This window comes from Mobula hypostoma, chromosome 14 (assembly GCF_963921235.1).
Source record: "Mobula hypostoma chromosome 14, sMobHyp1.1, whole genome shotgun sequence".
In the NCBI taxonomy this organism is placed as follows: Eukaryota; Metazoa; Chordata; class Chondrichthyes; order Myliobatiformes; family Myliobatidae; genus Mobula; species Mobula hypostoma.
The window spans coordinates 28819874-28837473 of NC_086110.1; the positions used below are offsets into that span (position 1 = coordinate 28819874).

The window sequence follows — 17600 nt, forward strand, 5'->3', positions numbered from 1 at the left end:
CCGAACCGTGAGCTCCAACATTGCGCATTAGACTGTTTCATGAGAATAGGCCCTTTTCTTTTTTTTTTGTTTCTTTACTAACCATATAGTCAAATTAAGAATTATAAAGCTCAATCATTTAATCGCATATTGTATACCGTTTGGTTTTTTTTTGGTACTGATTTGTAACAGGGGACACATGGTACAGCATCCACCCAGACAAGATTTCTTAAGTTTGGTCAGGCCGAGGGCTGTCTTCCCCTAGATTAAGCTGCTAGCCGAACCGAGAGTTACACAACTTTCTGTGGATTCTTTCAATCCTGTGCAGTAGCCCCCCGTCCCATACTGGACAGCATTGCAGACTGTCAAAATGCTCTCCATTTTACATCTGTAGAAGTTTGAGTGTTTCAGGTGACAAACTCCTAACGAAATACAGCCACAGTCTTGCCTTCTTTATAGCTGCATCGATATGTTGGGACGCAAACACGAGGAATTCTGCAGATGCTGGAAATTCAAGCAACACACATCAAAGTTGCTGGTGAACGCAGCAGGTCAGGCAGCATCTCTAGGAAGAGGTACAGTTGACGTTTCAGGCCGAGACCCTTCGTCAGGACTAACTGAAGAAAGAAACAGTAAGAGATTTGAAAGTGGGAGGGGGAGGGGGAGATCCAAAATGATAGGAGAAGACAGGAGGGGGAGGGATGGAGCCAAGAGCTGGACAGTTGATTGGCAAAAGGGATTTGAGAGGACAGGAGGCCCAGGGAGAAGGAAAAGGGGGAGGGGGGTAACCCAGAGGATGGGCAAGGGGTATAGTCAGAGGGACAGAGGGAGAAAAAGGAGAGTGAGAGAAAGAATGTGTGTATATAAATAACGGATGGGGTACAAGGGGAAGTGGGGCATTAGCGGAAGTTAGAGAAGTCAATGTTCATGCCATCAGGTTGAAGGCTACCCAGACGGAATATGAGGTGTTGTTCCTCCAACCTGAGTGCGGCTTCATCTTTACAGTAGAGGAGATCGTGGATAGACATGTCAGAATGGGAATGGGATGTGGAATTAAAATGTGTGGCCACTGGGAGATCCTACTTTCTCTGGCGGACAGAGCGTCGGTGTTCAGCAAAACGATCTCCCAGTCTGCGTTGGGTCTCGCCAATATATAGAAGGCCACATCGGGAGCACTGGATGCAATATAATCACCCCAGCCAACTCACAGGTGAAGTGTCGCCTCACCTGGAAGGACTGTCTGAGGCCCTGAATGGTGGAAGTGTAAGGGCATGTGTAGCATATGTTGGGACCAGGTTAGGTCCTCAGAGATCTTGACACTCAGGAACTTGAAATTGCTCACTCTCTCCACGTGATCCCTCTATGAGGATTGGCTCGTGTTCTCTTGTCTTAGCCTTCTTGAAGTCCACAATCAGCTCTTTCATCTTACTGACATTAAGTGCAAGGTTATTACTGTGACACCACTCAACCAGCTGGTACATCTTGCTCCTGTACGCCCTCTCGTCTCCATCTGATATTCTACCAACAATGACTGTATCATCTGCAAATTTAAAGATGGCATTTGAGCTATACCGAGCCACACAGTCATGGGTGTAGAGGGAGTACAGCACCGTACTAACTACACATCTCTGAAGTGTGCCAGTGTTGATCGTCAGCGAGGAAGAGATGTTATCACCAATCGGCACAGATTATGATCTTCCGGTTAGGAATGTGAGGATCCAATTGCAGAGGGAGGTACAGAGGCCAAAGTTCTGTAGCTTATCGATCATAACTGTGGGAATGATGTGTTAAACGCTGAGCTATAGTCAATGAACAGCACCCTGACATAGGTGTTTGTATTGTCCAGGTGGTCTAAGGCCGTGTGAAGAGCCATTGAAATTGCATCTGCCGTAGATCTATTGTGGTGATATGCAAACTGCAGTGGGTCCAGGTCCTTGCCAAGACAGTAGTTGATTCTAGCCATGATCAACCTCTCAAAGCATTTCATCACTGTAGATGTGAGTGCTACTGGACAATAGTCATTATGGCAGCTCACACTACTCTTCCAAGGCACCGGTATAATTGTTGCCTCTTCGACCATAGCAGTGAGAGGTTGAAAATGACCACTGTGGTAAGGACACCTTCAACAAAAGAACACCTGTCTCTGTTCATGGACATTAACATATACACTTGGGACAAAGCTTTATACAGTATATGGTGGCATTCAAGATATGCAACATTAACAGAATCATCCATTATTCAGGTTACTTCCCCAACTAATTTAATTAAATTAGTAGAGAAGGATTTGCCCTTCCCGGGTGTATACTGACTGTCACCACTAATCACTTTGGGAAATAATTACTACATAATTACTCTAGATAATTTGAGATTAAAGGACAGGGACAATGATGCAGTAAACACAAACAATGTTGTCATTTTGAATTCTTGCATACTATTGGATTTATATAAAGGTTTGATGTGATTTAAGACCGCAAGACATAGCAGAATCAGGGTGCTCATCAAATCTGCTCTGCCATTCCATCATGGTTGATTTATTAACCCTCACAACCTTGTTTTGCTGCCTTCACTCTGTAACCTTTGATGCACATACTAATCAGGAACCTATCAACCGCAGCTTTAAATGTACTCCATGATTTGGCCTCCACAGCTGTCCATGGCAATGAATTCCGCACATTCATTACCCTTGGGCTAAAGGAATTCCTTCTTATCTCTCTTCTAAATGGGTGTCCCTCTTCTGTGAGGCTGTGCCCATTGGTCCTAGACTCCCATATTATAGAAAACATCTTCTCCACATCCATTCTATCTCAGCCTTTCAATTTTGTGATTCTATATTTAGCTCAATAGTAAATAATTTCAGGGTTTGCTGAGCAGTTAAATAAAATTGTTTAGGGGACAGGAGTTTCTCAACAGTATAGATCAAAGGCTGCCATGCCAGGAATATAATTAGACCTTGACAAATTTACCCAGGGCTCTCCATTAGAAACTTCCATGCCAACTCTGTGAGGGAATGTTAATACAAGAGCATGAAAAGAAAATATTACAACAGGAAGCAAGGTAGGAGGGAAGTTCAGGGAACAAGTTCCAGATCTTTGGATCCAGGCAACGTATTGCAAAGCAACCAATGGTGAGGTTGAGAGGTAGACCACACACAGCCAAGCAACTAGGGGAATGTAAGAATGGGACTTTAAAACCTCAACTCAAACTTTTAACTCTTTCTCTGCATGGACATTAAAAATAATACAAAACTTCAGGATGCAGAGAATGGCAAACATATTAAAAGTACTTGAATAGTTAAAAATGAGCTAAGCAAAATTTACAGCTTAAAACTGAATTATTCCTATTTTAGCCAAAGGGTCAAATACACTCACCTCATGACAAATATGATTAAGCAAACATTTCAGCAACTGAGAACTGGTTCCAAGGCACAAATTTTCAGAACTGATATCAGATTAAAAAAATACTCTTGACATTTGTTAGAAGTACTTGAACAACTTACGTATTTTTTTCTAATTTGTATTTTTCATTTTTACTGGATAACCACCAATATGCTTACCGAAAGAACCATTCTACAACAGATGTCATAGCACACCTGACACACCTAAAAAACATGGACACTTATGCCAGAATGCTGCCTCTGGATTTCAGTTGAGTATTCCGCACTATTGGTGAACAAACTCCTACTCCTCGGTCTAAATACGCCACTGTGCAACTGGGTGTTGGGCTTCCTAATCAACCGAGCTTAGATAGGCAGGATGCACAACTGCTCCTCGCTCCCCATCATCCTCAGCTTGGTGCCCCCTCCCCTCCCAGAGCAGTGTGCTGAACCTACTGCTATACACTCTGCTTACACAAGAATATACAGCCAAACACCTGAGTAATCACATTGTCAAGTTTACTGATGATGTGACAGTGATGGGGCTTATCACCAACAACGATGAGAAGGCCCTACAGAGAGGAAGTGGAAGAGCTCAAGGCCTGGTGCCAGGCAAATAACCTCTTCCTCAATATCACCAAGTCAAAGATCGTTTAAACAATCTTGGATTTCTTGGTATGAAGCTATAAATATTAGATTCTAACAAATACTACTGTAATCTGACCACACTGAACTGGATTTATCATGATATTCTGGTGATCCATCTGGATCAAACCACACCTCCTTTTACATCATCAGTGAAGAAGTAAAAACCTGAATCAGACAACAATATTATTGACATGAAGCAAGGAGACCAAGCATGAACATTTTTATAGGTATTTAAGTCTAATTAATTTATTACCAGTCTAATGAATTGTTTTTTGTTGCTGTCTCCGAAGTTGATCGGGACACGTAAGGTGTCATTAAATGGCATTGCTCATGTCTCTCAATCAGTGCTCTCACGACTCTGATTTATTTTAAAATTTAGAGTGGTCTTCCACCACATACGTACCTACACAAAAACAGCTGGTACGTTTATTTCTAAGTTATACTCCTGTGAAGGTAATGACGATATAGGTTGGGGAGCAGTAGTGAAGAGAGCGGTAGATGAAAGACAGAAGGGGAAAATGTTGAAGAGTGGTACTGAATATTCCCACCTCTGCATGTCTTGGTAGTTGATTATTGGATGCCATCTGACAGCATGATATATATTTAAGAGTGTGTGTGTTTGTGTGTGTTCATGCATGTACGTGTGCACACGTTTGGGCACTGGATACGTCAGTAAATTGGTAGGAAAATAAAAATTCAACCGCGAAACATTATGCTTAATAATTGTAATTATCCTTTTATAATACTAAACAGTATTAATATGATGGTAAATTTCATTCTGCACATTCTAGCTCTTTAGATTAAATAACAGGAGAGTGTCACCCAGCTGCTTCTCTCTACAAAACCCGTTCTTTTACCCAGAAGGCAGAATTATAAACTTGGGCCATAGCCAGAAGCTTTATCTGGAGTCATAGAACAATACAGCATGGAAATAGGCCCTTCCGGCTATCTAATCGATACTGAACCATTAATCTGCTCAGTCCCATTGATCTGCACCTGGACCATAGGCTTCCATCCATGTACTTATCCTATGAAATCAAACCCACATCCACCACTTTTACTGGCAGCTTGTCCACAATCTCACAACCCTTTGAGAGAAGTAATGCCCCCTTAAACATTTCACCTTTCACCCTTAACCCATGGCTCTAGTTCTAATCCCACCCAATCTCACTGGAAAAAGCCCGCTATAATTTTGTATACCTCGATCAAATCTCCCCTCATTCTCTTACGCTCTAGGCAATAAGTGCCATCCTATCTAACCTTTCTCTATAACTCAGGCCTTCAAATCCCAGCAACATCCTTGTAAATTTTCTCTGCACTCTTTCAATCTTATTGATATCCTTCATGAACAACTTTGTCAAATACCTTTAGTTGTTTAGCTTCCTTGAAATTAAACTACTAAGTAGTATGTTTCGGTGCATTCTGGTGTAGCAGTTAAATGCTGTTGCTTAAAGGCTGTCAAACAGTTCGTGCTTTGATTAGAATTCAACCACTACCACTTGCGTAACTTATTTGATAAGAAACTCTGGACATTGAGCAGGGTTAAATTGGCACATATTAGCAAACAAGTTTTAAACAGTGCCAAATGATTTTGTACTTGTAAAATTGCAGATCAGTTTAGCTTTGAAGTGCCAAGAACCATCGTGTTGTGGGCTACATTATCATGTCTTGCCAATCCCCATATCTTCATTCCAGCTGGGTTACATTTGCAGTACAGTTCAAGGGTAGCACATATTCAGCAGTTTTGTTTGTTCATGTGCCTCCATCATCAATTTCCTCCCATGTTTCATAAGGCAACAATTCCCTGCTGGGCCTTTTCCTGGCAATCTGTCATCAAAGCTGAGCCTGACATGGTCACATCTATCTTCCAGCAGGTGGTGCTCCACTGTGATCTGCACACAGGTTTCGGCCATTGTTCCTTTCCATACATCTGGCCACCAGAGAACAAAACCTCTATAATGCACAGCCAATTACTATTACAATCAACTTTTGCTTATCCGAGAAGCTTTTAAGGGCACATTATTATTAAAAGTAATGTTACAAGTCTGTGTGTGTGAGTGAGTGAGTGATTGTACGTAAGAACTTTGACTACTTTTTGTCCTGACAAAGGAATTTTTATTTTCTTCTCACACATTCCAGCAGTATCCTATACTTGACCAGAACATTCCCATTAGAATTATTACAACTTTCCCTTCTCCCCGCACGATGCTTTTTTTTAAATAAGTGAACATTTTTTTTAACATCAGCACACTGTTGGAATTTCAAACTTGCTGAGACATGCTTCTGTTTATCAACTGCATAATTTGTTCTTGCACTCATGTGCGAAAGGATGACAGCACCGCCTAGCAACCCCCAATTTAATCTAAGCCAAATCTCGAAGACAATTTACAATGACCAATTAACCTACTGACCGGTAGAACTTTGGACTGTGGGAGGAAACCGGAGCATGCAGCCACAGAGAGAATATACAAACTCCCTACAGACTGCAGCTGGAATTAAATCTGGGTTGCTGATACTGTAAAGCGTTGTGCTAACCATTACGCTACCGTGCCGTAGATAACATGAAGAATAAAGTTACTAAAATTTTGGTTAACATGTGTGCACCAAAAAAGTTATTTTGTTGGCGCATGGCCAAGTGGTTAAGGCGTCGGTCTAGTGATCTGAAGGTCGCTAGTTCGAGCCTCAGCTGAGGCAGCGTGTTGTGTCCTTGAGCAAGGCACTTAACCACACATTGCTCTGCGACGACACCAGTGCCAAGCTGTATCGGCCCTAGTGACCTTCCCGTGGACAACATCAGTGACGTGGAGAGAGGAGACTTGCGGCATGGGCAACTGCTGGTCTTCCATACAACCTTGCCCAGGCCTGCGCCCTAGAAAAACCTTCCAATGCTCAAATCCATGGTCTCACGAGACTAACGGATGCTTATTTGTTATTTTTCTGTTTAGAAAGGTCCCAAACATGACTGGAGAGGAAAGTAGAAAAAAATAACAGTATGGAGACAGATCCTTTCAAAATTAACATGAAAACACATTGCTGACAAAGAGTAGATGGAGTTTCTCCTCTATACAGATAAAGTTCCAAATAAATGTAAATGATTACCTCAAAATTTGTGTACATGGACAGATCCACAATTACCTGGAATCCATTCACATTTATTGATAGGTTAAATATCAAAAGTGGTATCAACTTGCAATGTTGAGCTGCACATGTGTACTGGTACCTTATGGATCAGCAGCCAGAGTTCTGGACCAGTGATGTGGATATGCAAGTTTGAATCCCACTGTAGCAGCTGGGCTCTTTAAAGTAATTCACTAAGTAATTGTGCAAGTTAAAAAAATATATAATCTCAGAAATGGTAACAACAAAACCGCTGGATTACCATTTTAAAAAAAGTCCTTCTAGTTCACTGAGGACTTCAGAGAAGGAAGTTGATAGTCCTTACCCAGTTGGCTGAAACGTGATTCCTGGATTAGACGTGGAGAGAATCTTAATAGGACAAGTGATAAATGCCACTGTCAGCAACATCGGCGTGTATTGAGTTAAACGTACCAAAAACTTTAGGTGGAAAATTTCATCTGATATCCAAGCCAAAGCTGAGAATCAATTAGTTCAAATTTAAAAATCTGAACTTGGTTCCCAACCAGTTTTACACTTTTCCAAACTGTGGTGCCCTACTTCCACTGAGTAAATTGTAGATCCCACAATATCATTTTCTTCAAAAGCTGTACCCATTATTTTGGAAGGTCTGTCTGAACACTCTCCACTAGCACACTGGTCTCCAGCTTGGCTGATTTATACAAATTAACACAATAGGAAGTAACTCTTTTATATAGTTTAGTCTTCCGGTAAGGTGGCGGCGGCGGTTTATGTGGGGTCAACCAAAGGTGTATTGGCTTTTTAAAAATGTATTATTTTTATATTTACAATCACAAGACCCTGCTGGACCTTAAGGACTTAAAGTACTGCAAATCTACCCCATCACCCGTTGCTTGCTGGCAGAGAAAGTGAAGGAGCTGGACTTGGTACAGACCGTGATGCTGCATGCAACAAGGAGGTGCTGTGCGAAGGTCACTGTGTCTTAGTCACTGTTCTTGTGATCGCAATACCCTTGGTGGTGTGGGATGCTGCAAATCACTTTTTAAAAAATATTATTTCTGTTTTTACACTATTTTTAATTGAAATATTTAACATATACATATACTGCAATTGATTAAGTCATTTATTTCTATATTGTCATGTATTGCATTGTACTGCTGCCGTTAAGTTAATAAATTTCATGGCATATGCTGGTGATATAAACCTGATTCTGAAGTCTAATTCATTGGTTTATGGGCGGACGGCAGGGAAGCTGCATGGCCTTGGTTGTAGTGAGGACTAGGCCTCAACCATGATGTCGCCAAACAGTGGGAAGTCATCAGAGTCAGGTGCTTCACCAGTGCCGGAGGCGTGTCCATGTTGAAGTTGGTGCTGCCCCCTGTGTTCGCTCAGCAGAAGACAAGCTGTGCTGTGATCAACTGCAGACTGCTGACACATTCATGGACTCAGGGACCTGGAGCACCTTGGCCCAGAGTTATGCTGTTTTGCTTGGTTGTATTCATGGGTTTTCAATTATGGTTGAATGACGATTAAACTTGAACTTGAACTCTGTCTCGCCTGCAACTTGACCACAATTTTTAAAGCTCATCCCACAATTTAAATCAGGCCTTACCTATATGTCAACCACATGTTAGTGAGAAAATTATGCCAGAAGAACCAATCTGAAAATTCAAACCAGGAAATCTGCAGATGCTGGAATTTCAAGCAACACACATAAAAGTTGCTGGTGAACGCAGCAGGCCGGTCAGTATCTCTGGGAAGAGGTACGGTCAACGTTTCAGGCCAAGGCCCTTCATTCTGACAAAGGGTCTTGGCCCGAAACGTCGACTGTACCTCTTCCTAGAGATGCTGCCTGGCCTGCTGCGTTCACCAATGTGAAAATTACTTCTTTGCAGAAAACTTGATGCAATATAATCATGACATACAGAATGAAGGTAAAACACCTCTGCAAGACTTTGATACTTCACAGCACCACTAGCTGCAATAATGTCAGGCAATCTGCAAGTACAGCTCCTAAGCAATCACTGACTGACCACCAATTTTAAGAAACATCAAAGTACTCCTAGTTTTCATTCATGGTTTCTAAGATTGAAAATTCATTATTTCAGGTATTCGATGCCTTAATTAAACTGCTCTCCAGAATAAACCAGAAGTTAAGTTCATAGTTCTTCAAATGTAACACCACAATTGTAGCACGCTAACCTTCATTTAATTGAACACCCCAACAACTGAAATGTACCATTTCTGAATGTGGAGATTATATTACAACCACAAAACTTCCCACTTATTTTACATTTCCACACCTACAAATAGAGTCATATTTAAGCACTATTAATATGCAAATCAAAAAACATCCTCAAGCAAAAAGATAACCCAAGAATTACAAGGAACCTCAAGTTGCTAGCCAATGTTCCACTGTTAGCTTTGCTAAAACATCGTGCCCTTCACCTTCCTGAGAGTTCCTGATGTTGCTGCATTTGTGAATTAATTGCCCATTACACATGCCATGGAAAGTCAGGTCTATTTATAGTACAAGTACCCTTTAAACAAGGTGATAATTGTTAATGGGTACCAAATAGGCTTTCGCCCAAAAAGTGGGAACTGTATATTGTATTTTTTTCTTTCAGATTTTCAATTTTTTCGCATTTTTAGGGTGATTTTTTTCTATTTCCTCCTTTTAGCTTAGCATTTTTGTACCATGCATTTCTGTTTTTAATTTGCTACCGAATTCATCTGCTCTCGTCCACATTCTTTTCACCTCCTGTGTTTGTTTCTCAGTCCATTAATCTCATTGGTTAAGGTGATATATATTTTCCCACTGCTCCCCAGAGGGCCCGATGCCTTTGTTGCCATCAACCAATTCACATTTCCAGTAATTTTGGGGACAAAACTCTTAAAACCTAACCATGCAAAAACCAATTGATGTCTTAAAGTAATGAAGTAGGATAAACTCCACTCCAGCAACACTTGTACTTTTATTTCTAAAAACAGATTTTTAAAGTTGCCCTTTATTAACATTTTAAATGCAACACAATTATATTGTCAGCTGAAAGTAGTTGCAAAATCTAACTCAAAGGCAGAAGTTCAAGTACAAACCTGCAGCTGTACAGTTCCTTTCGCCGGCCGATGCTGGCTGGCTATCGATGGTTGCCAGTGTTGAGAAGGGATGTGACTGGCGGCAGATGTTTCTTGATGCATTTGATGCTGGATAACCATGTCCTGTTGCATGTTTAGATGTTGCTGTACCTGTTGGGGAACAGTTGGCCTTGGAACAGGAGGTGAATCTCTCCGGTGCAGACCGGAGTTCCCAAAAGATGTCATCAGCTGGTCCTGAAAAACATCCTCAGTATCCATCCTCGTCAAGGGATGCGACTGACACTGTGGAAGTGGATTTCCCCGTAATGGTGAAATGCCCGTTGGTTTCCTTTGAGTTGATGCATTAGAAATTCTCATTTTCGACACTGAGCTGGTTGTTATTGGCACATCAGTTTGAACAGAGGACATACTTGAAGGACTGAAATTTCCCTGAGTGTTTACAGAATGCATAGGCGATAAAATCTTTTGCTTAGCAGGACTGTTGGGACTGAGCATATGATGTACTGTTTCTTGGTTGGTCCCTGCTGGCACTGTGAACGCATCACTCCCTGGGAAGCATGTCATCCCCGGCGATGGCTGATGAGTCGAAAGTATTGTAGTAGGTGGCAGGTTGTTGCCATTAGCCAGGTTGTTATTAGGATAGGAATACTGAGGGGTAAACTGGCTTGAATTGTTGATAGAACAAGTAGTCATTTCTCGTGAAGAGCTCGAGTAGCTGACGTTGTGATGTACACTGCCATGGTTGGCACTACTGGTGAATCGAATAGGATGTACGGGATTCACAGTGGCGGCTGGCTGGCTGAACTGCTGTACTGTGGCAGGGCGCTGAGTGGATGAGCTAACTGTAGTAGTTGGTTGGCCAATGCGAGTCATGTGAGATGAAGGCGACCCATGGACTCCCATGAACTGATTGCCTTGACTTAGAGTTTTCTGTCCTGTAGTGAAATGGTTAAGAGTCTGCGGAGGGTGCATGGACTCAGCTTGCTGCTGCTGTTGGTTCGACTGAGGCAAAGCAAAATCATGATGCGTTAAAAACGGGGTCATCTGCTGCATGGACTGTGAATGTCCTTGCAAGGTATGGAATGGTGATCCATTTTGATTTGAAATAGGGCTTTGGTGACCCCACATTGGACTTCCATCGACAAACGACTGTGCACTATTCTCACTATGGGCAGAAGGAAAGAGCCCGTTTGTCTGATTTTGATGATCAGGTGAGCAATGATATTGGGAATGTGGAGACAATACACTAGTCTCATTACCGCTGCCCACCAGATTAAATGGCTGGTTCACGTGATGAAGTTTTAATGAATCAAATGTCTGTAATTGTTCAAAGTTAATTTTATCTGGTGTCTGTGTCTCTGGTACATGATGCAATGGCTCAACTTGCAAAGGTTCAAAATCTGCACTTAGGTTTAGTTCATCAACCAACGAAACTGGTCCAGGTTGTGAAAATCCATCATCTGTCAATCCTTCTAGTCCTCCACCAAACAAATTGGCGTCATCCAAGAAGTCCATGATGGGATCAGTCATCTTGTTGCATTTACTGCTCAGCAGTATTTAACACTTTGTTCCAAATGTGCTCACTTCAGCGGGTACTGATACTTAAACTGTTCAACAACTAATCCATTCCATGTCACTTTCTATCCACTTAAGTCAAGCAGACATCTTTATAATGCAACACACAGAAAGTTCCTTAAAAGTAAAGAAAACATAAATTAAATAATGCACTTACTTTATATTGCATGAGAACATAGGCAATATCACACACAAAATACTCTTTATCAGCTTAACTAAGGTGGCGTGGAAGAAAGGATAAGACAATGCAGTCTTCATGACCCAAAACAGGTAGGTGAATTCACATATTACAGTCCCATTTTAATGCATCCATTCCCATCCCACAGTCAAGAACCTGTACAGGCCAGCAGAGGTGTATTCACAAACATAAAATACTGGATTATCTAAAATAGAAACAGAAAAAAACTGGAATTACTTAGCTGTCTAGGCTACGTCAGAACAGTGAGTTAATATTTAGGGCAATCTGTTTCTCCACAGATGATGTCAGACCAGTTTTACTACATTTACTATTTTATGCACTTGCTGACTTATTGCTGAGATTATTCCATATATTAGGAAAACACAGGGTAATAGTACTTGAACTTTGCAACAAATCTATGCAATCATTTTCTTGACCTGAAATCAAGGCAACACAAATACAAACACTTAAATGCAGTGCAAATGGATGATATGGGTGAGTGCAAATTATGTAAGAGATAACAGTTGTAAAATTTTGAAAATAAATCTAACTTACCCCCATAAATATTATTTTTAAATGAAACAAAATCACTGGGGATGCCCAACAGAAAAATACGTTACCACCCTGGACAACAATCCCAGCTTTAAAAAAATCCAAACTCGAACATTAATATGAATTTTTTTCTTTACAAATAGTCAAATAAGGTTGTCCGCATTACAAATTATTTATTGTTATTTGCTCTGCATTTGTACAAACTGTACATCGAGTCAGTGGAAACTTGACACTGGGAGATCTGGCAAAAGTACCATCCATGGCAGACAGATCCACAGTCGTTGTCTTTCAACGTCTGCAGATTTACAAGCACTAATGATTGAGACCCACCGTGATAATGAAGGAAGGCGCCATGCTTCTTCCTGAAAGACAGTACAGCTTTGAGCACTCTTCATCATCCAGTTGTCTAACCAGTAATTCAATATAAATTTTCCTTCAATGTTTGCACCACAGGAAATAAGTAACTATCGAGACAGCCTAAATTGCTTGGTGTGAGAGATGTAATAGCAAAGGGATCTAAGAGCATCAAACATGCTGGGAGGTGGGAAGGTACAGAAGTAAACGTGAAACCAACATAGTTATTTATGACTTAAGTGTCGGTAATAAAACGGACATTTTGTTTTGGAGGGGGTGTCTAAAACAACAGGTGAAAATAAAACTCAAGGAATTTTTTCCCCGAGGATCACTCTGCTCCAGGTTAAAATAAATGATGGACTTGATTCTCTCAAACAAAATGAACACATGGGGAGAAGTGCACTCAAATCTGAACTCTACCTTCCAGTTCCCAGGATTGCTGAAAATAGGCACTTCAACCACAGAAAGTACTACCTATTTTTCATACAACTGGATATTTGAGCATATTGCATGCTGGCTCACTTAATATGCTGAACTTTTCTGGCCTACAACCTGATCCCTTTGAACCCAGTCCTCCCCAGTGCAACAAGATCACATCATCTTTCACGAGTGGTTCTCATTGTTAATGTTAGTACCCTGCATATCTCACTACACAGATGCCGTGACATTTTATGCTAAAAAAAAAGCACAAACCCTTTTGTAAACAAGATAGATACAGAAAGGGGGAAAAAGTGCTATTTGGAACTTCTCTGGGCTACTTTGACAATATTTTTCTCAGATTTACCCAGACATGCTCTTCCTGAAAAGCCTAAACATCACCTGATAATCTGACCGATTTGCCAATGTGTACACGGGCAGTAAAGGGGAACAACTTTGTCACAACAGCTTGAATAAAAAATAAATTGGTTCTGTATAAATGGTGCTTGTAAAGATGTAACATGGAACTAAGGCTTAAATTGGGAATAGTTTAAGGTTAAAATGTTAATATTAATTAATATTAAAGCCAATGCTTTAATATTAAATAATATTAACTTTGCTGCCTCCGAGATAGTTCCATGTGGCTGTGAGCAAAAGACCAGGAGACCCATGATTGACTCCAACTCTCGGCAATCAAAGCACCGAGGAAGATTGAAATCATTGAGGCTGGTGCAGAGGGCGAGAGTTCAGCACCATCTACGGCCTCTCGCTCACTGCCGCCAGAGGAGAGTGATGGTCTTTCTCTCCCTCCCTGTTCCCAAGGGAAGGTCCTTGCATTCTCTCTCTCTCTCTCTCTCCCCCTCCCTCTCTCGATGCTGTCAGGCGATGCCAGAGCACGGTTTAATCAATGTGGTTTGTGGATCATGGACTCTAAGTCATATACAATGCGCTTCTAGTCGCTCCCATTTTTGTTGCTACTTTGGGCAACTTTGAATCAGGGTGGCCTACAGATAACCAACACTGAGCTAAACTGAATATGCCTTTTGATTTTGTGTTTTATATGTGTTTTCTCTCTTTTTTTTGTCACCATTTGCGCAATTTGTTTCTTTACGTGGGAGTGGGGTTGACGTAATTTTTGTTTAAACAGGTCCTATGGATCATCTTTGTTCCATATCTGTCTGTGAGGGAAGATGAATCTCAGAGTTGTGTACTGCATACATACTTTGATAATAAGTGTACTTCGACTTTCATGTCAAACCAATACAGAAATCTCATTAAAAACAGAAATGCTGGAAATACTCAGCAAGTTAGACAGCATCTGTGGCAGGAGAAACCAAGCTGATATTTCAGATGAAAGGTCCTTCAAACGTTCAATGCTGGATTATATCCATTAGCAAGCCCAGGGAAATTCAAGCTAATGGACAATCTTCCAACATACAGAATCATTAACAGAACATCTCAGGATGTACTTACAAAATTGATGGATGCTCCTCTTCTAAGAGGCATAGTAATAATAAAGGTCTGCTGGACAATAAATAATGAGGAATTATGAATTATTTAAAAACGCAAGTCAATCTGTTTGAGCAGTACGTATCATAACATCTGTTATAAGATGGGGGAAATGCTCGATAACCTAATTCAAGTTCCAAAGGAAATTAGAATCTATGGAAGCCTGAGAATATTTGCATGAAAGTAATCCAGAATAAAAACTGGACAAGAAGCATACAAGTCTAGGTCCATTCCAGATTGTGCCTTGGATCACGATTTCAGTACCTTCTCATGGAAATTCTGCACCAAGTCTAATACAGACATAACCCTATATTGGCTGCACAGGTTACTTTGTCAACTATTAAGCTGACAGAGATCTACCTGAACAATGAAATTTCTCCTGGGGAAATTAGATTCGAATCTTCAAGCTGGATACATATCAGTATCACTAGATGACGCTCATTTCAACTCCAACTCCATTGGATGCACAACAGCACCCAACATTAACCAAACTGTTCAAGTTCAGTTTTACAACTACATTCCCTCAAGCTTACTGGGTTTGCCTATTATAAATAATGTGGTAAGTACTACAGAGGGGTACCATTTCTAAAGACATTTCACAAGCTGAAGCCAAATTATACAATTTGCAACTACCATCAAGGCAGTCATGAGTAATAATGATTGTCAACAAATCACTGCACCTGGTTTAGTATACAGTGTATGTCACTGTCAGAGGTACAGCAGTGACCAGAAATCAATGGAAAGTTTACTTCCTGCCTTTACTCAGCATAAAACTGCAATGTACAAGTTAGTGCTCCATTACATATTCTGCACAATTGCCAGAAAGCATAGGAGTTAGTATCACCACTGATCTACAGAATTAATCCATTTCCTATCTCCACTCCTGACTGACCAACAGACATACTTTCAAGAGACAGACAGCGTCATCATGCAGCGCTACAGTACAGAAACAGGCTCTTTGGTCCATTTAGTCTTTGCTGACCTGTTATTCTGCCTCATCCCATCGGCCTGCACTTGGAGCACAGCCCTCCGTACCCCTCCCATCCACGTACCCATACAAACTTTTCTTAAATGTTGCAATCTGAACACCTGATAATACAGGTCAACCTTCACTAATCCGACTACCTGTAATCCGGTTCCTTCAATAATCCAGCACTGATTATGCTTCATGTGATCCTTCTGTAATTCGGCATTTTCACTAATCCGGCACTCCTCAGGTCCCAATGGTGCCGGATTAGTGAAGGTCGACCTCTATTCTCACATTCAGAAAAAAGGACAGAAGATCGGACAATCCAAATTAGTTAAGTGGCTGCTATGGGCTTATCACATTGTAACCTCAACCCTGACCTTGCTTTTTAAAAGGCAGTTGGCCCTGGCTGTGTGCATCCACTATCAAAACCAAAGATCCTGGTTCCACGTGTTAGATTGTTTCACCACTGCAATTTTCCACTCCACAGAATTCTCAACTTCTTAGCAAGGATCCATAAACCTATGGAATTTATAGGGCTTAGAACCATGAAACAAGCAGAAAGGTAAGTTACCTTTAAACACCTTTTTGCATTAGTTTTTGCTTAAATTTCAGTTCATATTTCCATAGAAAATATATGTGCATTGGTGGTAAAATAAAAAAATTAGTCAAGAAATACACAAATAGCATCTACTAATTACACAAGCATTTCCAGTGCTGTCTCATTTTCTTCAATATTTTCTTCCATCCTGATAAACAGTTAAAAATAAACTGCCACTAAACGAAACAAAGAGAGGTAATTTCACTCAGAGGTGCAAATCACGTGCAATGTCATCATGAATTTCAACTAATTATACTTAAATAATAAAAAAACTGGTCAAATTTGCAATTACCATTTTCCTATTCCCATATGAAATATAAAACTGCCACCATATACTGTATATGGTTTGTAGTAATTTCAATAAATTAGCCAGATTTTGAAAAAAGGTCAATGTACAAATTGGACTCAAGTTTGAGGCAAGAATGCAATATCCTGTAATACTAATCAATATTTTACAAAAAACTGCAACATCCAAGTTAAAATTTTCTGCGATTTTCATAAGGATATAGTATTGCATACGGGTCCTCCCTGAATTACAAAAGCCAAACTCATATACAACCCTTGAACGAGTGTTTGGAAGACTGGTAGGATAGATGGCATGGATTTGCTGATGACTATGGGACCACAGGTATACCACACCCCTCCTCTCCTCCACAACTATCACCTCAGTTGGAAGTTGGGTTGAGCTGAGCAGACTCAGGTCATTCACTGAGACAGAGGGGTTGATGGTGAACACTTTTCCTGCACCTGCTTGCTCTCCTGTCATAGCTGTTCTGTGATCCTCTCCCACACACTGGTTCTGTCTATTTGCGATTTAAGAACACCAGGTTATCAAGAGTTCTCAGCAAGAACCCTGTGGTAACCTCTGTAATTGACTAGAAAACACATTAAGAAAATTAAGTCAAATGTTAAGATTAAAATCTTACCTCTCCTTTCTAACGATTTTCGCACCCTTAACCCTTCGGTTCCCCTACTGTACCTTAATTAACCGATTAAAAATCACCCTCCTTTTTAGCTTTACATATACTAAAGATTTTGCATCTCATCAGGAAGAAAAATACATTCTTCACCTAATGTCCTGCTCTGAATTAACATCTTCCAGCAGGATTATGGACAAGAACATTTTATGTTTGAGGTAGGAGCAGCAACAAGTCTGACAAGTGGGCACACCAAGTTAGTCTGTTCCAACAAATTGCAAACCACTCTACTAGGCGTTTACAGTCTTGTCCAATAGGATCAGATTCATTCATGGAGC

At 40.7% G+C, this 17600-nt stretch overlaps 1 protein-coding gene across 6 annotated transcripts in view; it reads right to left on the reverse strand.

The window, feature by feature from the left end:
* chd9 (chromodomain helicase DNA binding protein 9) overlaps positions 1 to 17600 on the reverse strand; it is a 279147-nt gene that overhangs the window by 189007 nt on the left and 72540 nt on the right. For all 6 annotated transcript variants that reach the window (XM_063066872.1, XM_063066866.1, XM_063066868.1 and 3 more), the window contains one exon: positions 10193 to 11884. In XM_063066872.1, the coding sequence (XP_062922942.1) occupies positions 10193 to 11722 (1530 nt within the window). In that variant the 5' untranslated portion in view covers positions 11723 to 11884. The remainder of the gene's footprint in view (positions 1 to 10192; positions 11885 to 17600) is intronic.